Genomic DNA, 26,587 nt, shown 5'->3' on the forward strand with positions numbered 1-26,587 from the left:
GAACATATCAAAGAGATGATCGTGAGATTCAAATTTTTATTTCAGAAAAAGAAACCAGGAAAAACAACATTCAAACATTTATTGCACAAATCACATTCATTGTACACTTCTCATGCATGGAATAGCAAAAATACACATCCATTCAACAAACTGTTGAAAAATGTTAGAAAGATACAGTACATTCATCTCACACAGTAAACCTCCGTCCAAAAGAGTTTATAGGATGAATAGAAGTAGAGGACTCCGGCAATTTCCCTTCTTATCAGATTCATAGGATAACTTATTACACTGTATTGTACATATCTCAGCAACTGACAGCCACCCATTTGAACATTGTATTTAGGTCATGCTGCTGATATAATTAGCATAATATGCTGCAATACAGAAATGTTTGCACACTGTGATGCCTTTAAACAAAACCACACAACTTCCCTTTTGGGGGGCAGGTCAGTGGATTGTCAGCGGATGGTTGTTTCTAGGCTTGTTTTCTGTTAGCATCAGTTAAGACTTAAGGTTATAGTTTTAGTTTTCATGTCAAGGAAACAAATGAAAACTTTAAAACATTCAGTTCTATGTCAAATTAATGATAAATGATCAAATGATTCTACATGTTTTATATGTTTAGAGGGTATTCCTCATAATTTACAGACATTTAATTTTACAACTAAAATCCCTCTATGTGCAGATGTTGTTAAAAAACTGAACTAATGGTGAAAACGTATCATCCTGCTGGATGAGACAGATTCCACCCATCCTGCAATTCAACATGACAGAGGTGCATGTTTATATATTGGCTCAGGCTTGCAGATTCCTCAACTACACAATGTGGTTGTAAGCCAACATTTGATTCAGGAGTGTGTTTTCACAATCAAAGCTACATCTTATATCTTCTGTTAATGAATTGTATTTAAAAACCGCAATCTAGTTAAATGGGTGAAACCAATTTGGATGTCCGACCCAGTTAGATGTGTGTGGAAGCTCTGCCGTCCATAGAGCTGGACCTGGACAGGTATCGGCTGGTGGTGCGGCCCTCCTCTACCATAGCATTCTCCATCTTTGAGAGCACAGTGCTCTTGAACTTCTGCTTGAAGTCGTTGCCCATGAAAACATACAACACTGGGTTGAGGAAACTGTTTGCTGCTGCCATAGAAGTGCCTACCTTGAGTCCAGTGATTAAAATACTGTGGTCAAAGTTTTGGTGGTTGAGCTCGAGTAGGATGAACAAGTGGTAGGGCAGCCAGCAGACGAAGAAAGCAGCGACTAATGCACTCATCACTTTGAAGGGTTTGGAGGACTTGGTCATCCTGTTGGTGCGGAGTTTGAGGAAAATGACAGAGTAGCAAATAATAATGATGATTAAAGGGACAATAAACCCAGCAATGAAGCGGCTCATTGCAACGATCTTGTGACTGTCTTGGTTTAAGGTATAATTGTTGAAGCAGATAGTTCTACCCAGATGGCTGCCAACATCCCGGAAGATCATAGAGGGAATGCTCAGAGTGATGGCTACAACCCAAGCCAGGACAACAACCACGTATGCCTTGTTGACAGTGCGCTGGTTCTGCGCCCAAACTGGAAACATGACAGAGATACAGCGGTCGACACTGATGACAACCAGGAGGAAGATGCTGCTGAACATGTTGAGGAACATGATGGAGGAGGTGAACTTGCACATGAAGCGGCCAAAGGGCCACTCCTCCATCACCATGTTGGTGATGCTGAACGGGAGGAAGGTGCAGAAGATGAAGTCCGAGATTGCGAGGCTCAGGTACCAGGTGGTGTTGACCGTCTTCTTCATCTTGAAGCCAGAAATCCAGATGACCAAGGCATTTCCGCAAAAGCCCAGCAGAAAAATGAGCACACTGACCACCAGCAAAGACACGCACAAGACTTCCCTGAAGCACGTCGATTGGTGCTGGAAAACATGCTCCTCCTGTGGAGTATAGTTTCCTCCGAAAGAGTAGTTATAGTCTAGATTATAGTCATAGTAATCTAGAAAATTCATTTTTTGTTCAGGAGCAGAGCTGTCTTAGACGTTTCTGTGGGGAATAAATGAAAACAGTTTAAATGAACTGCATTTTATCAAATACAACCAAAATTTCTGATGAAGTTTGTCAAATGAAAATGAGTTGCTGTATTCAGATAATTGAACGATACCCGACAGACCTGTGACTGCTGTTGACTTGATGGTGTCCAGAGCTGAGTGTGCAAAGCTCTTAACTGTTTGCTCTACAAGTGTTAAACGCCACACAACCCAAAATCAGCTGACCGAGGGGTTTCGCAATACTTCCATCCCCTAAATACTTTCAGTACTGCATTTTGAGGTCTTGCACCTCATTGGGCTCTGAGACATTTTATTTGTTTTTGTGGTTGATGTTTTCAATATTCCTAAGCAATGTTTGCGCCTCCCGTCATGCAGCAAATCCTTTGTGACGCTGATGATTTCACTGACAACCAGAAAAGTTGTTGGACATAATATCAGCAAACAAAAATAATTGTTATTAAAACCATTCATTCGGTCATTCAGTACCATTTATATTATTATTTTATGTAAGTGAAGCTTTGAATACCTAGTTTAATTTTGGACTACAACAATGTTCTTCTGGCCTGTGAAAAGGAGTATTATCTCAATTATCTCACACACATGTATTCCCCTGTGTTTTGTGATGTTTCTCTTTTCCATCATGCCTGATGTTGCATGCATGCTATTATAAGTGTGATATTGGCCAGATGTATCTGTTCAAAACAGTCAGGAGGACAGCCCACCGTGTAAACCCACAGAAACGTGGAGCACTGGGCATAAAGCACGAGCATCTCAGGCACACAGATTTAATATTTCAACCCATGCCTATGATGCAGATGTTTTCTAATAAAATGGGGGGAAAATGGGGGGATACAGCTGTGCAAACACAGGCCAGAGAACAGCGCTGCCATCATTACTGACTAAATCAGCTTTCTATGGTTGTCGTGTTTCATGTATTCGTAATCATCGAGTCAGATGCATCCGTCCACAGTGTTCTGTGTTTCTGCCTGACCACGTGGAAGCAGCAGCGAGAACAGCTGCGTGTAGACGAAGCACAGATGTTGCTTGTTTTGTTTTGGAGGGGTTAGCAAGAGTGAGGGGGGAAAGCATCGATCACACTGGATTCCTGATTCCACCTGAAACTCCCACTGGGGCTTCTGTTCTGGTGAATCCAGGGAGTACAGGAACATACAAAGGGTAGGAAATTTTAAAAATTTCCCAGCATGTTCGAGAATCAAGCCTGTGCATGTAAACCTGAAGTGTAGCTCTCTGGTAAATGAGGAAATATTTAATTGCACCGTGCAGAATGCGTTCCTGACCTATTTAGATGCATTTCAGCTTACAGTAATCACTCTCACAGCGGAGGGTGTACAGACCTGTCAGTGTCCTGCAGATTAGATTTCCTAATGAAGGCTGAGTTTATAAATAATCAAACACGCACACATAGATGACTGTCTCTGGGAAATGCAGTGAAAACCGCCAGAGGAAACTGCGAGAATGCTTCATGCTTCTTCCTACTGATACACAAAAATTACAGGGGAAAAAAAGAGCATTTAAGAGTTAAGAGGTGTTAATTCAACATTCATGGGAGGACTGTCATGATAGATTGCAATGTCTTAAGTTTCATGTTTCCTAAGCACTTCCTGTTTTATTTTGTAGCCTACATCATGACCCTTCCCATCGTTGCTGTTCCAAAATTATTTTCAACCAAACCCTTCTCTTGTTACCCTTCTATTATTAACCTGGAGGGCATTTGTGAGGTAGTGAATGTATTTGAATGGCTACAATAATTAAATCTACCTGCTTCTGGACAAAAAGGCCCATATTTTGTTTTACTTTTGCAAATATATATTGACATATACATAAATTATACATGAATACTTGTCCTTTTATTTTTTGACAGGGAGGGTGATTTTGTCCATACCATGTAAGTGTTCTGCTTATGCTGATTAAACGGTTACAGATGATCACTGACTGGGAACAGGACAATTCCTGTCACAGACTAGTGAAAAGTGAAATGAAGACGAACGACCATCCAAAGGAGGAGCAGGAGGATCTTAGTGTTTGACAACCAAATATAAATATGGCTGATGTTGTAGCTGCTAACTAGTCGAGGAGTCATTAAGAACTATATTTCACGCTCACACAAAAAACGGGCTCTGGTGAAACTAAAATGGCGAGTGCTGTAAAGTGAGACATCAAAAATACTTACAGAAAGGTATTCGTCTACGCGTGAAAAGGCACACATCCAATCATAGGGAAATATAAGTCATAACTGTTTTTTATCCCAAAGAAGTCCAGTTTTGGAGCTGTAATTTGATAGTCCTGCAATAGTCCCCCCAAACTAAACAGTTGTGAGAGTGGATGTTCTCCTTATTTTAGAAATTCTAGTTAACTCCTAGTTCCTGCTGATTTCCTGCCTTTGTGATTGCCTCCAGTAGACCCTCTGCCTGAGTGAGCCCTGTTTGTTGTTCCTTGCCAGATTGCCGTTGCTTCTTCTGTACTTACTTGTGTTTTTCCTAGTGTTGCTTTCTTCTTTATATCTTTGTACTTGTTTATTGGGTTTATGATTTTTTTCTCTCTGCTTGCCTGTTTTCGATTGATTTTGCTGGACTGATATCTGCGTATGACCTAATGAATGAAATTTGAGTTTAGTCTCAATTTTTACTTAGACCTGGTCTACTGTGAATTCTCGCTGTTTGAGTCCCATGACACTTTGAGATTGCTTTTAGCAATGAAAAGTGCTCTATAAATGAAATGTATTATTATTATTATTATTATGTTAAAAAAATCTGAATTCACTGCACTTGGTTTTATACATTTCTACCCACAGTTTAGTCAAGTTTGGAGCAATAGTGGCCTTAAATTCACATTAATTCACTGTGAGGGCATCACAGTGTGACCCTCAGTTCAGCGGTGTGGCGTGGAAAGGGGGGATCTCCTTCAGTAGACGACTTCAGTTCAAGCACATATTGTATCCTGATAGATTGTCCTTGAGAAACTCAAGCTATGCTGCACACTGACCTCTCTACAGAGGAAGCAAGCTGAAAAGACAATTTCCCTTTGTGGATAGATAAAGCAGCGTATTATCTTTCATTTTATGATTCGTACACTTCTTACTGAGATTTAGGCCAAAGTGGGGGGAGCACTGTTTTGCAATAAGCATGACCTTGCAACTGAGTCATAATGCACCCCGAGAGATTTTTCATAAGATTCAGAATACAGAAACTGTATTTTTTCATTTCATTTTCCCTGATTACATCTGCAGGGGTGATGTGAATGTGCTAATAAATGTGTAATTTTAATCAAATTCAAACATACTCTAAAACCCAAAGCTCAGTTTCAGGTTATCATAAAACCTTGACCCCAAAATCCTTTTATAGAACAGACCAGGGATTTAAAAACACATATTTCTTGAAGCATTTAAACAATAACAGTGCATTTAATACTATAGACCGAATGACATTAAATATAAATGTTATTACAGAAGTGTTTTATTTTGATATATTCTTTTGCTCTAAAATGATTCCAACATACAGATACAATCTTTGTACTCCTATTCCATCAAGACAACAATGGTTCTCTCAATTCAAAATATATGTCATCTTCTGTTGCTTTGTAATTCTTGTGATAAAACTGAATGAGTTACATGCTAAAATAGCAGTTCATAAGAATTGGAGAAAAAATGTCACTTAATCGCTGCACAGCTAAAGTCACTGCAATTAATGAATCTCTTTTCAGTGAATCTCTTTTCATGACTGACATGGGAACATGTTTGCTCTCAGGGATAAGCCAGCCTGAATGCCAGAGCAGGAAAAAAGAAAAACCTTCGATGAAATTTAACTTAAACAAATGAGTTGATCGATAATCCCATCAGTATTCCACAGATTATGTTAATCTTCATCCAATGTTTCTTTAAAATGCGAGTCCACTTTCTGACATCTATGAAAGTGATTAGTTCTATTTTTATGACCTCCAACAACATGACTTTAAATCTGCTAGTTCACAGAATGTATCGCTCATCTATAGGCAGATTTCGTGCACTTAACACTTTGTCCTGGAGCTTGGTCATGACAGTCAAAGCATGTAGAAGAACAACAACGAAAAAAAATATCCTCATAGAAATGTCCTCATTTATTAAACTCGCCTGTGTGAAACACATCTGAATCAGCCAGTCTGTTGTTCAAGTTTCATCAGCTTTCAACCCGGCAACGAGCCACTGAACACATATTCACTCCTGCAATGAGGACCAGTCTCCCCCTCCCCTGCAGTCTGATGAAGGGTCCTCTGCTGTAGTATATCAGGTTCCACTCTTATCTCAGAGTGTGCCATTTGAATTGTATTTTAAAGTAACGTGAGCATTATTGCAGCATTACTGTCTTCTCCTTGGAGCCATTATATAGATTAGAGAGTAGCATGGATGCAGCAGTCAACAGCATAAATCTGCTTACCTAAAATCCACCTCCCCAACTCAGATTAAAATGTGCCGAGTTTTTGAAATGCAGTCTCAGGAATAGATAGTAATCAGAGGTTGAAATGATCCGTGGAACAAATGCATTGACCTCAGGAAGTCATCTTGTAACTTCATATGTCTCCATTCTGCCTTTTATTATTAGAACTTAAATGCTTTTTCCGATTTTTTGGGATGCTTGCAGCATCGTCATAGACACTGTTGTGCTGCCTAACTGAGGGATAAAATAACATGAAATCAGACACACTGCCTGCCTTTTTCTTGCATATTTACAGCAACATTTTTGATTTTGATTTTGATTTTGTACCGAGTGACGAAAACAAATGTCAAGCTTTGTTTGCATTCAGTATATCGCCGTGCTCACGTCTGACGGACCTCACCAGTGTCATTAACACAGCCGCAAGTTGACTAGGCAAGTCAATCACCAAGTCCCAGTTAGCGTCCTCACTGCAGAATTATTGATTTCCTCTGAATGTGACATGAGTGGTATTGACAGCAGTCCTGCTTCTCTGAAATAGGCTGAGAGGGAAAATGTCAACCTCTAATGCTTTGGCAACTGTTAGCACCATCATCAGGATGGAATCAATGCATGGTACAGTTGTCCCTCTGTTCAGCGTAAAGCTCGACTGGGTAGACTGCTACGTATCTGCACAAAGATTGTGTTGACAAGCGTTTGACTTTTCAAGCTGCGAATTCTAGAAGAAAGTTGTCTCTAGCTAATATTACATCCAACCCCTCTGCGTATGTGTTCAACACTCATGTTAGATTAGTCCAATTGCTTGAAACCTTTGCATTGGTTAGCTGTCCACAAAATAGTAAATGTGATAATTCTTTGCTTTTAAAGAACATATTTACTATCATGTTAATCATATATACAAATAGTGGCACATCGTGTTGTTCATTATCCACACCGAATCAGAAAATGGAGCTGAGATCCAAAGAGGCCTCAGTCATTGATGTTTATTTATTATTGTTGTAAATTTGATAAGAGACACACAAATGCAGAAGACACATGCCTTCACATATGTCAGTGTGCACACACAATGCATATAAACACATATACACTCAGGAGGATTAGAGCTTTTTGCCAACAGCAATATGCACAGATGGACCAACATGGCTGTATGTTAAATCTCTATGTAAACAGGCGTTTATCAATGAAGACCACAGAGGGAGACAGTCAGAGATCCAGCATCACTCAGACAGGAGACAGGAGGGCCTGCAATATATCATCACCCCTAACATTATTTTAGGAAGGTGTGGCAGAAGCTCACTCCTCCTGACACACATATATATAGTTCTGTTAATATTAGAAGCTTCTTCCAAATGACTGCTCTGCCAATGTGAGAAACTGGAAATGTAGAAGAAGCTGTTCAGCTGTCTGTGAACTCTCCTGCAGGATCAGAGCTCATGTGACACAAGGAAAGCTGGAAAGAAAACACTTCAGAGCTTGAAATGCTGGAAAGGAGCAACTTCCAGTTGCTGTTGACCTGGGGAATACGACTTTGATGCCACATGACAAGTCAGTTTGGTGACTTCTAGTGGTTTTTACACTAGCATACAGATTTGGGGGAAAGTGAAGTGCAAAACACAGGTAAGGGAACACATCTGGAAAAATAGGTTCAAATAATACAAAACTCATGTAAAATGATTTTGCATTTATCATTTATTTTTATTTTTTATAACATAGATTTAAATTGTCTCCCTATATCTTTACCTATCCATTCTTCCCTCCTTTATTTCATCCTTGCTCTCTGTGTTGTTGTTAATCAGGACAAGAGTCAATGAATGACCATGCCTGGCATTTGCGAAAAGATCTTAAACTTCTCAGTTCATTTTTTAAAAATTCAAGGAGCGATAGCAACGTTAACAGAACAGACCTACAGCCAATCAGAGCAAGGAAATGTGGTGTGGAGAGTCACAGAAAAATGTAAGCAGACTTGAGGTTCATCTATCAGAGAGAATATAGTAGACTGGTGCCGGGGCCGGACCCATCGGTGAGAGCGAATAAACATGAGCTTGCTGATTGGTCTGGTTTACAGGCTGATATCCACCGTCTTTTCACACGAAACATGAAAAACATGAACGTGAAAGTCGCTTGTTACATTATTAACACTCCCTTAGAAACCTCTATCAGAGGGTAATGTATCTTTGTTCTTTTTAACAAGTACAGTATGTACTGTACCCTGTTTCATCACCAAGCACTTCAAGCAGATGTTTCAAAAAAAGCTATGCTGACATACCTCTCACAACCAATGAATATCAGATCTAATGTTCACTTTGCAGACTGGGCATCTGATTTACTGTGAGAAGATTATAGCTTATGAATATATTTGCACCATGAAATCTGTTCAATTTATCTTATTGAGTACACAAGATTTTCTGCAACTACAGTTGTCCACATAGTAAATTCAAGAGCTCGATTCAAGATAAGCTCTGCCTACACTAAACATCTACTGTTGTCAGTATTTTTGCGTCTCAAATTCCACATTGAAGCATGTTAGAAAAGTCAAATTAATTCGATAGAGCAGACATGTCACACATGATGATGATAATCCAATAAGGCCCCGGATCTGTGGATTTATGTGATCATCTTTTATTAACTATCTAAATCCTGTTGGAGTGACCAGACCATAGATTATAATCCTATAGAGACCATGGGATTTCTGCTTGGAATCAGTGTCACAACATTAGGTCTCAAATTCAGTTAGATGATAACTGATAATGTGGCATTATATAAATGAGAGTAATAATAATATTATGAAGTATTAGTATTTAGAGTGAAAATCTGGGTGAAAGTTTTTACATGTAATGAGAGAAACTTTCTTCAGTTGCCAGCTGGGTTCAGTCCTCTGTCCTCTGCAGCTTGTGGGATTGTGAGAGCAGATAGTGAAGCTCTGGCAACCCACATTCTGACATGCAGGACTTGCAAATGTGAGGCTGGAGGGAGAGGATGGAAAGGAACTGAAGCCGCCGGCTATTTGTTTTTGTCTAATATGTTGAAGTCAGCCCACAGATGGGATCTGTGCATGATTACCATGTGGGCCCAGAATGATTAAATAAAAACCTCTGAAGCACAAATAGCAACTGAGCTTTCAGCCATGTCAAGAAGCATGTTCGTTTTCAAGAGAGATTTTTTATATCCGGTTTTCATTCAGCCTATTAGCTTTCAAAATGTTGTACAACTGATGACGTGCATGATATGAGTTTTGGAGGTATGTGGACATAAACCATATAACACAAACAGCTATACGAACAAATTAAAACTGAACAAGATAAGATTCGATCTATGGTGACACTTGGCTTCAAAGATCATCTGCCTGCATCTGCAAAATCTCATGTATCTCAACAAGTAAAAGAAAAGAAAAAGGATAATGGCAACCAATTCAACAAACAATGTTGTTCAGTTGTATTGCCTTATATCTAATTGTGTTTTAATGTGCTATAATTTAGTTTTGTACGTTACCAAAGAAACCAGCCAGTCGACTCTCGTGGGTGAAAGAAATAATGAGCCACCCACGGTTGCTGAGTCATCGCTGTGTGTTCTAAGATGTGCCTGTTGGTGCTGGAATTGGTATCTTTTGCCAGAGCTGGCGACCCGCACCCCCAATCCTGTGAGTTGAAGAAGCCGGAGTGGAAGTCAGCTAATAAGTGCAACAGCAAGAAGCGCCTGAGGGAGGTCCCTGGTAATGGCTGCCCCTCAGCGGAGAGCTAATTATTTCTGTCTCCTGTCTCTCTATACCAGATCATTTACTCACCTGTTGGCCCTGCTGAGGCGCTCGAGCAGGTGACCGGTCTTCAGGACCTGACAGAGCACAGAAGACAGGGCCTGAGGGACAGCATCTACAATGTGAGGTTATGTGCTGCATTTGAAAACAAGTACTGGAGTGAACACATTAAACTTGTCACACAGACCAAAGATCAGGCAAGATTCTGCCTGTCTGCTACACACAATTACTTATTGCAATAACTCTCTTTAGGGGACTGTGAGAATGAGAAAGAGGAAAGACAGATAAGAGCATGGCATGAATAAATCATGTCCTGTCTCTCTTTAGATGAGAAGTCAGGAGCAAAAGGCGTCCACACTCCCCTGCAGTGTTGATGTATTTACTGCACAATCATTCACAACACACAACGATTGTTATTTATCTTTCTTTGTGCTTTTGATATTAAGATCCTTCATATTTTTTTAATTGCGCATGTTTCGCTGTCAATGATTGCATTCAATATTGGTGTCTCATATGTATTTTTGCTGTAGTGGTGGCATTGTACGTGTTTTCCAGTCTGTATGCAGTTGTATGTATAATTACAGAATCATTAAATGCTTAATGTATGCTACACCAGCAAACTGCAGAGTTTTTAGTAAAAGTAACTTTAATTTGTTTCATGCCTTTCTCAAGAGCCAACAGAGGAAATTTTAACGAGGTGACCGTGCTGTGGACAGAGCTCCAGTAATCACCTGTTTGACACGTGGGCAGGCCGCCACATTTGTGCTGCATTTCTTCAACTTTCCTCGGACCTACTCTGAACTCCACTATGCAGAGACCAGAGGGTAGGAACAGAGGGAGACAGGGGGAACATCAGATCACTGTGAAGTTTAGGGCCTGGTTTCATGGTGGGCAGCCAAAGACGACCCTACAGTCCTTTGTTCTTGTCACCAGAGAAAACAAGACATCCCGGCCTCTCTAATCATGTAGCAAAGCCTTTGTCAGTCTTTTGGAGCAAACCTTCCATTTAAATAGGTATTTTTGGACACTGACAGTTGAGGAAAATGGTGGCTCCCAGTGCAGTTCTACTTCACTTTTTTCAATCCATTTTACGGTTTCCCTGATCCCTGATCCCTGATCCCTGCTCTCCGCGCCATCCATACTCAGAGAGTGGAAAGACAGAAACCACCCCTCTCTCTCTGACTGTCTAATGAGATCCTCTATCGCTGACACCCAGCTCTGTCACCCAGAACAAAGCCTCTTCTCAGACAGAGAGCAAGGCAGACTGACGGCTCCACAGAGGCTGGAGAGAGGAGAGCCGATAGGGGAGGAGGCCTGTGCCAGAGGGATTTATTTTCCTGCCCTGACAGGTTGCTTTTTCTTTTTCAGGTGGGCAGATGGATTTTCTACCTCGAGGAGCACAGTTCCAATGAGTAGTGAAAAGAAAGGGTGTTATTTTAATAGTGTCTGACAGGTCATCTCTGGAGTGTGCCTCGAGTTGAAATGTCAGCTGGTGTGAGGATCACGCTGATGCATGTGGCATCTTATTACTTAACACGATTTGCAAACTATTCAGTGCTAATACTTTCACACGTGTTAATGAGAGAGCTTGTAATTCATGCTCCACACATCCTTATCATTCAACGACACTGACACAGGAGGTATAAGGCATAAGTTTATAAACATCTAACTTTTCAGAAGACTGTTCCATTCTGATAATAATCCAAAAGTGACATGAGGCCTTTAATTGCATCAACACAAAGAAAATTTAAATTAGTGCTCATCAATACGTCTAACTGCCGACTTATGTAGTTTTTATCTGTTTCCACAGCTGAGGTGTTTTAGCTCATGTGAGCATATGTCAGAGGCATAGAATTAGTCCACACTATAACCAGAGGGTCATTCATTTCATGCCATCACTTCTCCTTGATCAGTCACTCATTCGACCATATTTGTCCTTGTCTTTCAACTAAAGCAGAATCTAAACTCGCTTGTTGTGGAGGCTCAAATGGAGAAGTGGCCAAGATGTCGCTGCTTTCATGCTTATTTTTGGTGTAAGCTACTGGGCTGAAGCCAGATAACAGAATCTGATTGAAAAGCTGATTAGCAACTTTTTTTAGAGTAAGTGGGTATCATCTGGAAATACAAACCTATAAATGATTTGTCTTCTTCTTTATTATCACTGCAACCAGCTACAGGCCTGGTTCCATTCATTATGGAGTGAAAGCCGCTTCCGCCAAAGAGCTATATTCAAGTACCTTGATACTGCAGCAAATTATACAGCACAGCGTCAGACTGGAGCCACGGATACACAGAATACAGAACCTGTGTCCTACAGTCACCACTCCACCCATCACTGTTAAACATTGGTACTGTGTTGATTCAATATTCTCTTTCTTTCATCATTCCTTCCTTTCTTTTTCTGAGGATGAGAAACCAATGTGAACATGCTCCTGGGCACTATAATTTGCTGTAGACTCCTCTTTTGCTTTGAGAAGGAGGGAATGAATAACAGGAATAAAGAAATAATGCGGCTCAAGCACACTCAAAGAGGCTGCTCCATTATCTTTCTGTGGGAGCACTGAGAGTCTGTGGTGGTAAATGATGTTAGAGTGCAGCACCAGGTCTCACTGTTAATACAGTGGACAAACTTGACTAGGCAAATTTAGACAGACCTGCTAGTCTCTAACTGTACATACAATAATCTACATGGTCTACAATATGGGCTGTTGAGATATTATAATGTCTCTGTGGCATCAGTTTCACCAGACATAGAAGATCCAACCTAAAGTAAGAAAGCTTGTGAAAATGATGTAAAGCCAAACAAAATTGATACCAAGGACATCAAGGACTGGTGTGAAAAAAAACTGAAAGATTACAAAATGTTATTCGAAAGAAGGTAGAACAAGAGGCCAAAGGAGGCAGATATTAGTCTTGCCTCATACAAATACAGAATAATTGCTATTACTTGATAAACTGGATGGCCTTCGACTAGATCTTGAGTATAATGATTTTGAGGCCACGAGTGCTGCTGCTGTCTTCAGAGGATATGCTGCAATATGACTGTGATATTTGCATAACAGAGTAATGCTGCCCTCTTCTGTTTCCTCTGCGTCACAATTAGTGATGAACAAGTGGTGCAAAGCTGCAGGTCCCAATGTCTGAAGAATCGTCGTACAACAACTTTGTTTTCAGTTCCTGGATAGATCACACAATATCTTTTTAAAATACTCACTCCCAGATATTGAATGGTGTTGGTAGGCATTAGAAATGGGGCACAATATCTTTTATGTCTTTTCCGTTAATACGCTATGACAAGAAATCTGTGATTCATTAATGGAAGTGGGTAAAAACTAAAAAATGGAGATTTAAATAAGTTCAAAAACTGCATTTAAACGGGGGTAAAAATTAAGTAACAAAATGTCTTCTTCATAATACATATATTTTATTCGAAAATGAAAGAAAAAAAGGCAGTGTTGCCTGAGAGGCTAAACTTGGGGCGAAATATCCCTTTAAACACCCAATCAGAGACGACTACGAAACACTTGTTGTATTGCCGCGCCTCAGCCAATCGGCGTTGGCCTTCAATAACAATCTGACCAATGACATTCGAGAATGTTCACACGCTGAGCCTCAGGAAGTTGATGATGTGTATGTTTAGTACACAACCACGGTGACGCTGTACACAAGTGGTTGTCTGAATCAACTTCTCGTTCGGTTATTGTCGGCTGGTTTCGGCTCAGAGCCTCGCGGGCGACGGCGAGATAAGTAGCTAAGTTACGATCTGTTAAAGTTTGTGTACCTGAGCTGAATCCCCTCGTAGGTGTCGGCGTCTCGCAGCGGTCATGTCGGCCGTGCTCTCCTCCCTGACGCCGGCCCCGCAGCTCTCCTAGCTGGGGCAGGCCACGGATGGGGTCCCGTGTCCCCAGAGCATGGAGGATTTAACCGGGCACCACCATGGCTGCCGTGACGGCGTGGCGTTTCACCAGCGGCCGTGTCCTCGGAGGATGGGGCCCGCTGCTGTGCGTCCTCCTGGGCTCTCTGGTGGCCCTGCTGATGCCGCTGGTGGGAGTGGAGGAGCAGTGCTGCGCCGCCCTGAGGGGCATCGCCCAGCTCCGCTGCCAGCTGTGGGGGAGTCCTCCGCAGCCCCCGGCCGTGCTCTCCACCAGCCTCAGCGTCCCCTTCACCGCCCTGGACGTGCTGCCCCAGAGGTCCAAGCCCAGCAAAGGTACGGACGGGTCCGGTGGTACTGACCCACCACGGCCACACTCCAGCTCAGGACCATGTGTTAAATGGTTTGACCAATGTCAACAGTGCCTTCATTTATCAAGGGAAAAAGCCGAACATTCGCAGTCACCAAGTCTCATATATGTTTATGTATATCGTGTTTGCCAAAACCCCAAGATGATGTTTTGTCCACACCAAAGATATTTAGTTTACTCTCATAAAGGAGCAAAGAAAAGAGAAAATAGTCAATTTCAGAAGCTGAAATTAGAGAGTTTTGAATTTTTTCTCTATAGAAAACCTTGAATCGATTAATTGATTATTAAAATAGTAATCGCTTACTAATCCACTAAGCGATTAACTGTTGCAGCTCTACAGTACATGCCTCGTTTCTAGGTTATGTGATTTGATTTATTGGGCACAATGTTCCATTGCCTGAGGACATTAAATTGAAAATATGTCAGATGTATGAATTTCAACAGGGAGAGGTTTTACACATTAAAATCGAACCCAAACATATATCTCGTATGTTTATAATTGTATAGACATACAAGGATGTAGTAAGCATGTGTTTACCTTTTCCTTCCTCTTGTCTTGTCTCTGCATTGGTTGTGTTGCTCCACAGGCATTTAATCAGGGCTGTATGTTAATGTCACCTGTGTGTATATAGTGAGCAATGGATATAGGATTTTGTATATCATATTTATTGTTGGTAAGGCCCGGCTCTGTTCTTGAAAAGACCTGTGTTGGAGTTGACGGTGTGTATCACCTTCTACTTGCAGAGATGGTGCTGGAGGCGAGAGCAGCACTGCAGCAGGCTCTGGAGATGAAGAAGCTGGGGAAGAGGGAGAAGGCTCACAAGCTACTGGCGCATGCACTGAGTATGAACCCTGACTTCGTGGATGCCCTGACGGAGCTGGGGACCATTCTGGAGGAGGAGAAGGATGTTGTCCAGGCAGACCACCTCTACACCAAGGCCTTGGCCATTTCTCCATGTAATGAGCGGGCTCTGGTCAGCAGAGATCGAACTCTACCATTGGTGGAAGAGATTGACCAGCGTTACTTTAGCATCATTGACAGCAAAGTGCGTAGGCTTATGTCCATTCCGAAAGGCAACTCTGCACTCCGCCGAGTGATGGAGGAAACGTACTATCACCACATATACCACACGGTGGCCATTGAAGGCAGCACGCTCACTCTGTCTGAAATCCGCCACATCCTTGAGACGCGTTACGCCGTCCCTGGGAGAAGCCTGCAGGAGCAGAACGAGGCCATTGGCGTGGATGCGGCCATGAAGTACATCAACACCACGCTGTTGTCCAGATCGGGAGCCATCACAGTCAGTGACATCCTGGAGATTCATCGGCGGGTGCTCGGCTACGTGGACCCTGTGGAGGGGGGGAGGCTGCGCACCAGCCAGGTTTTCGTGGGCCACCACATCCCACCTCACCCTCAAGACCTGCAGAGACACATGCAGGAGCTGGTTCAGTGGCTCAACTGTGATGAGGCCCTGCAGCTGCACCCCGTGGAGAGTGCAGCCCTTGCCCACTACAAACTGGTGTACGTGCACCCATTTATAGATGGAAACGGACGCACATCACGCCTGCTCATGAACCTGGTGCTCATGCAAGCGCGATACCCACCAATCACAATTCGGAAAGAACAAAGGGCGGAATATTACGCAGCTCTGGACACAGCCAATGAGGGTGATGTACGTCCTTTCATTCGCTTTATAGCCAAGTGTACAGAGATAACGTTGGACACGTTACTGATTTCTACAACAGAGCACGCCGTAGGGCTGCCGGCAGCCGGCCAGGACCAGGCCTGTCCCGACTGCAAACAGACCATCCCAATTCACAACTGAGCTTGAGGTTGGGAGGAGAAAAGAAGCTTGAATCTAAGACCCTCTTTAATAACAATCCTATCTTAATGTGTGGAATTGTCTTTCCCCTAGGTTGAATCCTACTTTATCTGCTGAATTTATTCAAATTGCTTCAGGATGATTCATTGAAATGGAATTTTGCTGTGTTTAGGTTTGCTTTTGTACAAACCTTTTCCCCACTTTTAGTTTGAGGAGTTTAAGGAATTTTGATTCCCATCAGAATCCAGTTTGAAGTTTGACTACTAGTGATGTGACGAGGAAATGGCTTCCTTTGTCCACTGGCTTGAGATGCTTCAGTGATTTCCACTGTGTGAACATTGAGTTCACTATCGTTGGGATAAAGATGTCTCGTGACACTGTAAAGCACTTTCAGTTATTTGAATATTTATTCGATGATGAAATTAAAAGTGTTGTATTAACTTTGATTGTCTTTAGGTTATAAAATTGTAAAATGAACTACGCAGTGAGTGCCATACTTGGATCAAAGATGATTTACATGACTTTATTAAAACAAGTTTTAGACCAGAAAAAAACTATGACATGACGTTTTTTTTTTACAGAACCCAAAAACACAAGGGTAAAAAAAAGGTACATAACAAAACAAGCAGAAAAATAAATACAGTAATGGAAAAAAAGCCATTTACTATTCACATCTTTACCAAATTCAAAACATTGACTAGAAATAAACAAAACAACAGCAATGCACACACACTGTGCCACCATTGGGAAGGTGACTCATAGAGATCAACATATTCAGATTTTTTTTAATTTTTTTTTTAAGATTAGGCCACTTCGGTGAGAGCAACACGTATAGCTTGTATTCCATCTATTTTGAAAACTTATATTTATACTTATTAGAAACTATGGTGACCTTTTGGAACTTAGAATATTGAACATTGCGCACTCACTCATTAGTATTCAAACAAGGACCAGATAAATAGTTGACTCCAAACAAAGAAAAATAGAGACAAAAAACTGCATAGATTCTCTTCTTACATCTAAAGGAACCTCAGACCGAAGTAACATGTAGATGGCAGCAGAATCATCTGAACTGTGAAACAACTGTCGCTCAGTTCATTCAGACGCTGAAGTCAACTCTACTTCACACATGAAGAAAAACAAACCACTTTCATAAAAGTGCATTTTTGACTATACCACTACTGTTCACATGTACTTGCTATTATTAATGGTTATAATCCAACACCTACAACTGGTTCATGTCTTATCTTACATCAATTAACTGTTGCAGAGCTTCGAATTATTATTTTCTTCTCAATAAATTTATAGTTTGGTCTATAAAACTTGAGAAAACTGAAACATTTCCCATAACAATGTTAAAATCATCAGCTTCAATCCTGAATCCTTTGATTTCAACATCATGAAAGAAAAGGAAAATCAACGATGTCTCCAAATTTTAGACACTTTAAATATTTTTTGAAAAATTCAAAAGAGTTACCAATGAATTTTCTGTCGATACACAAATCGCTGCAGCTCTGGTTCTTTTGTGAGTGAATATAAAAACCAGTGGAAACAAACTAAAGCAGAGACATCAGGCCGGGATGTGTCCCATCACCAAAGCAGCCAATTAACCACATTTACGGCCTGTGTACATGTATACTCTCGGATTATAAAAAAAGATGAATGGATTATGGTTAATTTCCCTCTGAATCATTTTCATTTCACAGCAAATAAGCCAGAATGATACTAAAAGGTTATTTGATGATGGATGTTTTTATCCTTAACAGACAAACCACATTTTCAGTGATTATGGGATCAGAAAAATCATAGACAGTAAAATCTAAATACTCTTTAACTTGCTATCAAGCGTTAGCAGTGTGACATGACACGAGGGAAGCTCTGTGTAATAAAATGCCTTCAGGCTCAGACAAAGCCAATTAACTAATATTCATTTGCTGGAGCCTCTAGGGGAACTCCATTGCATCAAACCAATGATGCAGATGGTAACGCAGAGATGGTTTTATGCAAAAAGTGATTTAGTCGTGTTATACAGTCAGAGGAACAATATCTTTACGAGCCTTGTTCAGTGTTTCCTCAAAGGTCAAAATAGATTACACCATTAAAGTCCTTGGTTGCATAAAAACATCTGGAGAATAAGTCTCGTCATCACTGTGGCACATTCAACTTATGTACACACACACTATATTACACATATGAACTCTCAAACTTCTGCATATCCTCTTTAAAACAACATTCACAAGTTTGGCTGCTCAGAATATTTATAAGAAATATGCTTCCATATGCTTCTGTCAGATCCCCTTCACATACACAACAAAAGAAGACACCTTCCAACATGTGGCTTACAAGAGAAACAGTATATTTACACAAATATGATACACTTTATTTTATAAAACAGCTCGGCTCGCCACCTTCAAACTAGCATAAATTTGCTCAGCCAGTGATTTCCCCCGGCAGAAAACTTGCCAGTCCAATCACAGCCGATTATCTGATAATGGGCGGGGTTTATACCACGACGCGGAAGGAAGCGACTTTTGTAAACAACAAAGGCTGAGGCTGATGAACGACCATTTGACTAAAAGTACCCGATATTTTCCATTTTCTCCCACAATAATGGCAACACTCCTTCACAGACATCACACGCGTCGCTCAACAGACGTCAGGTGATTCGTATGCGTCAGTTGGTAACACCTCTTGGAAATCGAAAATGAACCGAGAGGTCCTTTGCCAGCCACCTTCAAACACACCCAACAAAAACAATCTGTCACACTGGTGAAAAGTCTTGGTTGAAAAGGGTTTATGATGGAGGGCAGGTGTTTGGCGATTAAGGCAATCTCGCAGAACCAATGATGAGAACCAGACTGAGATTAAATGGGACGTCAGGTCAACCAATTACAGGAAAAAAAACACCAAAATGAATTTGTAAGGACACAAGATGGTTTTCGGTGTGAAGGCCGTCACAATTCTCTCCATCGTCTTCTCACTTATTGAGAAGCATCTTGGCAAAGTCTGAATTCGACAAAGGTTTCGTCTCTGCAGCAGCGTTCACTCCGGCTGCCGGCGCCCGCTCTGCTGCGGACCCGTTCTCGACTTTGCTTGCGGGCCCACTCTGTCGGTGCAGGGACCGAGGGAGCAGCGACAGCTGGGTGCGTCCTCTTCCTCTCCTGGAGAAAGAAGAAAATAAACACAGCTCTGTATCTGTGCTGTGACAAATTTGAGAATGGCAGACCTTCAGAAGGGCAGAGAAAATAACTTACGATCCAAAGGCCTGGCGAGGCATCATGTCAGTCATAAGTCGACTGGAACCAGGTTTATCCATCATGTTTCTGCGAGGGGGGTTACTTATAGCAACAGACACTTTGTTGCCCTCTACTTCAATACCATCCAGTTTCAGAACTGCCTGAGACGCCTGGGATTCATCTGCAAACTCAACATATGCCAGACCCTGCAGACACACACAGCAAGACACTGTTAATGATGTGAGTAGCACTGTACAACCACCGTACTTTCCTCTTCATCCGCGTGGTTTAAAGTGGAAAATCATTTGCTTAATCAACAAGATATTTTTTAATCCCTTACCTTGGGTTTTCCTGAGCGATACGTGACCAAACGAACCTCTTTGATGGTGCCGTGGCTTTTGCACATTTCCTCCAGTTGCTCTTTAGTGTAGGAGAACGGCAGCCCAGAGATGAAGATTTTGTGTTTCTCTATGGATGTGTTGTATTTAAACACCTACAATGACATTAATGTGAAGATGTCACTTGTGTTCCATGCTATCAGCATTAATGCAGTGGTCCAAAACTTTCTACAGACTTTTTAATACCAAATACAATTCACCTTTTGCCTGTCTTACAGTTTTAAGTGACTTGAACCCAGAATCATTTCTAAGACCTGCAGATTATGGCCATGGTGACCATAATAAAAACAAACCTGTCCACTTGTTTTCATATTTACCTTAAAGTCTGGGTTTTTGTTTTTATCCACACAAGGTGAAACAAACATGGGCCTGCCCTCCATCTCACGTCTGTCCAGCTTCAGGGCTTCGGCAACTGACACCAGGGATTCAAACTGAACGTAGCCATAACCCTTGAAGCTGCCTTTGTTGCCGAAGACAGGGCGAACCTGTGTGATGGGACCACACGGCTCGAACAGCGTCCTGAGCTTTGCCTCTGGCTCCTCCAGGGTGTACGCCAGGTTGCTGATGAACACACTGCTCTTATCATTGCGAAGCTCCGGCTTGTCGTCGTTCTGCCTTGGAGCAGTGGCTGCCGCTCCCTGCGGGGCTTTTTTAGGCTTAAAGCCCGGGGGAGCGTTCCTCCCAAAGAGCCCGGCCTCAGTCTCCATGTGCTCCTCTGTGGTGTGGTCTCCGTTTCCTCTGTGCCTTTTAGGGGCTTGCTCTGTCACAGAGAAATAGCAAATCGGATATAACAATGAATATCGCACTTGGTTTTTCCTCAAGAATAATACGTTTGTTAATTCAAACCAAGCCTTACCCGAGTTTTCATTCCATTCATCCTGATAATCATCGGGCTCGGCTTTCCTCTTCTCCCCAAATCGAGTTCTCTTCTGGACTTTTTTCTGAGTCTTCTTGTCAGACTTGCCTTTTCGCCGCTGGTCATTTCTGTCTTCCTCTTGCCGAGCCATGTTGGCTTCTTTCTCAGCCACCTGACAGATGGGCACAACATGCTAACATTAGCTACCAACAGCAGCTAAACCACACTCCTGCTCAGTACAGTGCTGATATATGGTCTTGCCTTTGCTCGTTGCTCATTAATCCTGTTCAGTCGAGTCTCTGTCTTCTGCACTGCCACGTCCCAGTCCTCCAGAGAGCCTGACACAAAACATAGACACGATGTAATTCATGAAAATCTCATTTAATCTGTCAACTTTGTTTTGTTTTTTTAATATTGGGCCTCACCTTCCACCCTCTCAAAGGTGCACAAGACTTCACACACATGCTCTGGGTAGTCTGTGGTGCATTGAACTGCTCGGTGAAGAGCTTTCCGACAGTGAGCAGGGTCTCCACACGACCTACGAATAAAGTAAAAACATACATATGGGTTAATTGATCTATTGGCACCTAACTAAAATTAACCTTTTGTCCTTTTTGACGTGGATCAACAGACCTTTCGAGGTTGTAGTACTCCAGCCACATGTTGCCAAATTTGGCGTTCCCTTTTGTCATTATACTGTCCCACAGCTCTCTGGCTTTCTGCATGTTCTTGCAGTGGAGTGCCTGTTGTGGGAGCAAAAAGAAAATAATGAGAAATTTTCTTTGCTTTAAGAACATCAGTCACTTTACACATAAAGATTATCTTTAAAAGTTTAATCAACTAGTGTCAAATCTTGGGAAATATAGTTAACATATACAGTATAGTATAGTATTCATAATTTAGGTGTCCAAGTATGTCAAAGAGTAGTTGTACACTCCTGAGCTTTTACAAATGATTTCTCTTCTAAAAACCCACTCACATGAAACATAGGGTTAAAAACAACTGAACAGAAATCCAACTCTTGAAGGTGGTCGTCATAGTAACAATTCTTACCTCTATTCTTGCCCAGATCTGCATAATGATACAAGAAGGATCTCCACTTTCACCAAATCCTACAGAGCCAAGTCATAAAGAACAATCAATTACAAAATGAAATGTAAACCGCAACATCGCAGAAAACAAATCTCTGTTAAACTCACTTACTTTCTTCCACATCTTGTTTTATGTAGTCCAGAGATCGAGAGAAGGCTCCACGTAACTCCTCTAACTCTTTACTTGATTCTTAAATATAAGAAAACAGGAAATGCCATCAGCAAAAAACAACTTGATTTAGAATTAGATTTTGGGAGGATTCCCCCCCACACACAAATGCTCTCACCTTTACTGAAATCCACACGCCTCCGCAGGTAGTCGAGGTACGCCTGCCAGATATCCACATAATCTGTAGCTTGAATGAAACCAGCATTCAGCGCCTTCTCAAAAACATCTGTGGAAGACAAAGGACTGGTCTGTTAATATGATAAGATCCAACATACCACTATTGGGATCTAAGGTATTTCCCCAAAGGTGTTTAAGAACATATTCAAGATAGGTACGACTCCCTGGTATCTCAAACTCCCCAAAGTAGTGACCTGAAACAATCTGATGATCGGCTCCATGCCTCTCCAGAGCGAGGAGGTAGCTCTTCCACAGACCCATGGTCCAGGGGCAGTTCCTCACGGCACGTTCATGAGTAGAGAGAACCAGGTCTTTGATCTTCAGCTGACGGTCCTAAAGAGCCCAGAGACCACAAATGAAAAAAATGGTTAAAAGGACGTAATCTTAATATAAACGCTTGTTTGTACTAAACACTGAAGAAACACGCTAAACATTCAAATATGATCAATACAGAAATAATTAAAGACGTGGCTATTTCAAGAACACTGTGGCCACAAGATAATTGTAAACTTTGTAAACTTAACAATAGGAAGGAATCATTTCAAAAGAATCGTTTCACCCGTTTCAGATGAGTAAAATTATTATTGACTACATATATCGCTGACTACTGTCAAAGTTTAGAGTGTAAATCCTCAGAAACAACATTATAACAGTTAAAAGACCCATGAATCAATTTCAAGAGGAGCTGTTTGCAAAATCACAGGGTGTAATTTTTGTAAATAAGCTAAATGCAAGCTGCGACACTTTGGTCACAGTTGTTTGGCTTTTGCTTGTAGGCTATAGTATTGACAAGTTTTAGGCACCAAACAAGATTGTGTCAGAGTGGGAAGTAATGACGTGTGAAACAAATCAAACTCTACGAAGCCACCATCAGACTGAGAGTCTGTTAAAAGACAGCACCAAACTAAACACCGACTAATACTCACAAGATAGGTGGTACATTTTGCCCACATGTGTGGTACCAGGCAGTTCTCTGCCAGAGCCCGCTCAAAGGTCATCTGGATCCGCACCGGGTCGCCCTCCTTTAGTTCAAAGTCGATGTAGGACTGATACTCTGCCAGCTTCGGTGTCTCTGCTACCAGCTGCAGCAAGACAACAGCATGCAGATGATACACAACTCTGCACATGGTTTAAAGTATCTAAAGAGGACGACAACTTTGGCTGATTATCAGTGCAAGTCAGTTACCAGGGATTCTTCAAAAGATCTGCACTTCTCCAACTGCTGCAAAGCCTTTTTGTACTGACGCATGACCGTCTCCGGCACCCCATGTTCAGACCACTCTTCATACTCTGCATAGGTGGCTTCCATGTCTGCAAAGCAATGGATCACAATCATGTCACTCTTTATTATTTAACATAATCAGTAATGGTATTATAGTATAAAATGTTAAAAAGTTAAGAAAAGGAACATTGACAAGTATCTATTTTCATCACTGTAAATTTGTTTTTGTTTTTTACAGTACTCTGCCTATTCTCTGCCCCAAAGGTAGAGTATTGGTTTCAAACGTTACAGAAAAGCCTTGTCTTCATTCAGCTGAGGCAGAATAACAAAAACGATAAAAACAATATTAGATCTTGTGGCAAACCTTTTTCCACTCCTGAATCTGGGGCGCTCTTATTCCAAATCTGTATTGTAAAGGTCACATCACCACGGTGCCACTTTCAACTTATCCCACGAGGCAGCGTTATCTCTCTTCTTTTTTTTCTTTTTTTTTAAACATAGTGATTCTCTTTTTCAGATGGGCTATGACACGAAGCTCTCACAACGAGAATTCTGCCCATTTTACAGCAGCACATCGAGACAGAAGAGGCATCGTGCTTACCTATTAAGGGGACGGAGAGTTGGCGGCGAAACAGTGTATGGATTCGCTCGAGCTGAGTGTTCAGCAGCTCCTGCTCCTTGCTGCTGGGAATCTTGCCAGGGGGCGGCTGAGAGGAAAGCAAATAGAATTGGGTCACAATTGAAAGAAGTCACACGTTGTCTAACATCAAACAAATTACAAGATTGGATTATCATTCAAAAACATGACTTCATATCTGACCCTTTAGTGTTGTTATTAGATTGAAAACACTTTACTCCAGTATGGTAGTTTGTCTTGAATTGTCTAATGCTATTTTTGACTGAATCATTTCAAAAATAAATGTTACTGTCGGACCACTAATAAGATCTCTTCCTGTGATGGAAACACAAACCTGGACAGTGGACAGAATGGCATTCTCAAACTCTCTGTACGCCTCCCACACCGTCTGTCCCTTGGTCATGTGAAGTCCAACCGCTGTCACCGCTCTCTCAAAGATGGATCTCACCATGTCTATCCCACCTGGTGAGCCCATACCACCAATTGAATACTGAGCATATTCGAGCCAGATTTCTGGACCTTGGGATCAAGACAAGGGTTTAAATGTCAAGATCGTGTAATAACTAAATGTCACAACAAAGGCAGTAACGACGCTGCAATCCACTCACAGATGTAGTCTTTTACAGCTCTCTCGAAAAGTTCATATACTTTCTCCCGGTTTGACTCCTCCTCAGTCAGACGGATCTCATCCTTGAGCCAATCCAGCCAGATCTCTGCAGGATTAAACCAAATGAGATTTTGGTTGCACAAACAATGCAGGGGCTCTCAACTTACTGTTCTGACCCCGAAACGCATATAAGACATACACCAACCTTCAGTGAGCGGGAAGAGTTCACTCATCTTCTGCCTTGCCTTTCGCAGGCGGACAAGTTCTCCCTCCTGCTTCAGCAGTTTGATGAGATCCACATGGCAGTTGTAGTCGAAAGCATTGATCGACAGCTGAAAAAGTCATACAAAGATGGTGGGGTTTAAATAATACAAGTAATTATATACTAATTAACCAATTATCCTGCTGCATTTACTCAGCAGTGATTTAGTTCACTGCTACCAATGAAAATATTAAAACTGATATCATAATTAGATTTGAATATCATCTTAATAACGAGGTAACTTTATACTTCCCCATCTGAACAGCGATAACTACTTCACAGATTTTGATCACAACAGTTGTGAAATTACAATCACAGCTTGAAACCACATGAAATATGAGACAAAGCCTCGACAGATGTGTGGGGGCCACAGATCCAAATACATTCAGCTGACAGTGTATTGGGTCCACTGCACTAAACTAATGCAATTTAATACAAGAGTTGAAATGATCTGCTGACTGATCCTGTTAAGAGACTTTTCGACAAAAAGTACAATACAATACAATCCTTTGTTAATTTTGAAGACGTGCCCTTGAGTTTTTTAATTTTTTATTTCTCATCAATTTTCAGACAAAACAAGCCTCTTTCCCCGAATATCGCCTTTGGCTAAAGGAAGTCTAACAGGTGATCGTCTCTATGTTACTTACATTTTAGAAAATGAATGAAGAAAGTAACTGACACGTTGATCAATAATGAAAACTAATCATTAGTTGCTGCCCTTAACTCTTACTCTGGGCTCTGCAACCATAGCAACGAATAAAGCATCGAAAAACATTCATAAACGATGTTAATGATGATTAGATTTGATCCAGTGAAAGGACTAAATGAACTGGCAGCCGGTCCATAAGTACTCATCGGTCATGCTGCAGCAACGATTCAGACTCGGTTTTGGTACAAATTAAATCCAATAATGTTAAATAACGAGGAGTTATTAATCCTGCATATTTAACACGTTTGAAGTGTCAGAGTCGATTCAGTCAGGACAGAGTGTGTGTGTGTGTGTGTGTGTGTGTGTGTGTGTGTGTGTGTGTGTGTGTGTGAGAGACAAAAGCAAGAGTTCACTTCTCCGCTGCGGGCTGTAAAGTTTGAATGGACTGAAAAGACGCATGTGTCATTAGCATCACAGATTAGCACGACGGCTAATCACGACAGCGAAGTGAATGGCGTCGTATCATACGCACACGTTTAATTGTTCTTATCGACGGCGGCCAACATCGTCACATGTCCCGTCTCTCTGCTGAACCAGAGCCGGAGAGAGCAGCTCACGGTTGCACCGCCGTCCGGCGGGTTGTAGCTTCACCGTGTTTACCGCCCATTCATTCCCATTAGCACGTCGGGTAGCTGAGTCAACTCAGCCCTGCTCCGGTTGTTGGATCATTACCTGCTCCTCCAAACGCTGGATTTCGGCTTCATTTTCCTTCTCGTCCTCGGACGAATCTTCCTCTTCGTCGTCTGAATTGTCTTCCTCTCCCATGCCCTCCTCCTCCTCCTCCCCGTCGTCGTCCGACTGCATCTCTCGCTCCTCCATGCCCGCGTCTTCTTCCTCCATATCCTGCAACTGCGTTTGCTCTGCGTTGCTCGACGCTGCCATGTTGGAAAGTCTGTCTGCCTGGTAACAGCCTACGAGCCAGTGGCGGCAGCGGCTG

The 26,587-nt window shown here is 41.7% G+C and overlaps 3 protein-coding genes and 1 long non-coding RNA gene across 5 annotated transcripts; 1 reads left to right on the forward strand and 3 right to left on the reverse strand.

The window, feature by feature from the left end:
- Positions 1–22: 22 nt before the first annotated feature.
- On the reverse strand, positions 23–4,343 carry cmklr1 (chemokine-like receptor 1). 2 transcript variants are annotated; one of them, XM_047329113.1, is made up of 2 exons: positions 4,236–4,343; positions 23–2,039 (listed from the first exon to the last, which is right to left on the reverse strand). In XM_047329113.1, exon 2 carries the CDS (start codon positions 2,003–2,005, stop codon positions 962–964), a length of 1,044 nt encoding a protein of 347 aa, XP_047185069.1. In that variant the 5' UTR covers positions 2,006–2,039; positions 4,236–4,343; the 3' UTR covers positions 23–961. The 2 variants fall into 2 exon arrangements, with proteins under 2 accessions (XP_047185069.1, XP_035497123.2); XM_035641230.2 differs by lacking the exon at positions 4,236–4,343 and adding an exon at positions 2,167–2,285.
- Positions 4,344–8,097: 3,754 nt separating this feature from the next.
- Positions 8,098–11,037, reverse strand: LOC118314650. Its single transcript, XR_004794693.2, has 3 exons — positions 10,954–11,037; positions 10,253–10,299; positions 8,098–10,106 (listed from the first exon to the last, which is right to left on the reverse strand). It is a non-coding gene; the product is annotated as an uncharacterized LOC118314650 (long non-coding RNA).
- A 2,661-nt stretch (positions 11,038–13,698) lies between these two features.
- Positions 13,699–17,075, forward strand: ficd (FIC domain protein adenylyltransferase). The gene is made up of 2 exons (XM_035641229.2): positions 13,699–14,429; positions 15,208–17,075. Exons 1-2 carry the CDS (start codon positions 14,159–14,161, stop codon positions 16,287–16,289), a joined length of 1,353 nt encoding a protein of 450 aa, XP_035497122.1. The 5' UTR covers positions 13,699–14,158; the 3' UTR covers positions 16,290–17,075.
- Positions 17,076–18,621: 1,546 nt separating this feature from the next.
- sart3 (spliceosome associated factor 3, U4/U6 recycling protein) lies at positions 18,622–26,564 on the reverse strand. The gene is made up of 19 exons (XM_035641226.2): positions 26,323–26,564; positions 24,885–25,011; positions 24,681–24,785; positions 24,407–24,591; positions 24,037–24,142; positions 23,400–23,524; positions 23,140–23,295; positions 22,408–22,546; positions 22,155–22,262; positions 21,980–22,057; positions 21,830–21,888; positions 21,410–21,519; positions 21,202–21,314; positions 21,038–21,114; positions 20,777–20,948; positions 20,238–20,680; positions 19,863–20,015; positions 19,541–19,728; positions 18,622–19,447 (listed from the first exon to the last, which is right to left on the reverse strand). Exons 1-19 carry the CDS (start codon positions 26,530–26,532, stop codon positions 19,264–19,266), a joined length of 2,838 nt encoding a protein of 945 aa, XP_035497119.2. The 5' UTR covers positions 26,533–26,564; the 3' UTR covers positions 18,622–19,263.
- Positions 26,565–26,587: the final 23 nt, after the last annotated feature.

Source organism: Scophthalmus maximus, chromosome 19 (genome assembly GCF_022379125.1).
Source record: "Scophthalmus maximus strain ysfricsl-2021 chromosome 19, ASM2237912v1, whole genome shotgun sequence".
NCBI classification, from domain to species: domain Eukaryota; kingdom Metazoa; phylum Chordata; class Actinopteri; order Pleuronectiformes; family Scophthalmidae; genus Scophthalmus; species Scophthalmus maximus.

Excerpts from the sequence above, each read along its gene's own strand:
- cmklr1 (XM_047329113.1), bottom strand. The coding sequence starts at position 2,005 with ATGAATTTTCTAGATTACTATGACTATAATCTAGACTATAACTACTCT.
- ficd (XM_035641229.2), top strand. The coding sequence starts at position 14,159 with ATGGCTGCCGTGACGGCGTGGCGTTTCACCAGCGGCCGTGTCCTCGGA. Across the intron at positions 14,430-15,207 it reads GAGGTCCAAGCCCAGCAAAG|AGATGGTGCTGGAGGCGAGA; the intron begins GTACGGACGGGT and ends TTCTACTTGCAG.
- sart3 (XM_035641226.2), bottom strand. The coding sequence starts at position 26,532 with ATGGCAGCGTCGAGCAACGCAGAGCAAACGCAGTTGCAGGATATGGAG. Across the intron at positions 23,525-24,036 it reads ACTCTCCGTCCCCTTAATAG|ACATGGAAGCCACCTATGCA; the intron begins GTAAGCACGATG and ends ATTGCTTTGCAG. Across the intron at positions 21,889-21,979 it reads AAAACAAGATGTGGAAGAAA|GATTTGGTGAAAGTGGAGAT; the intron begins GTAAGTGAGTTT and ends TTGGCTCTGTAG.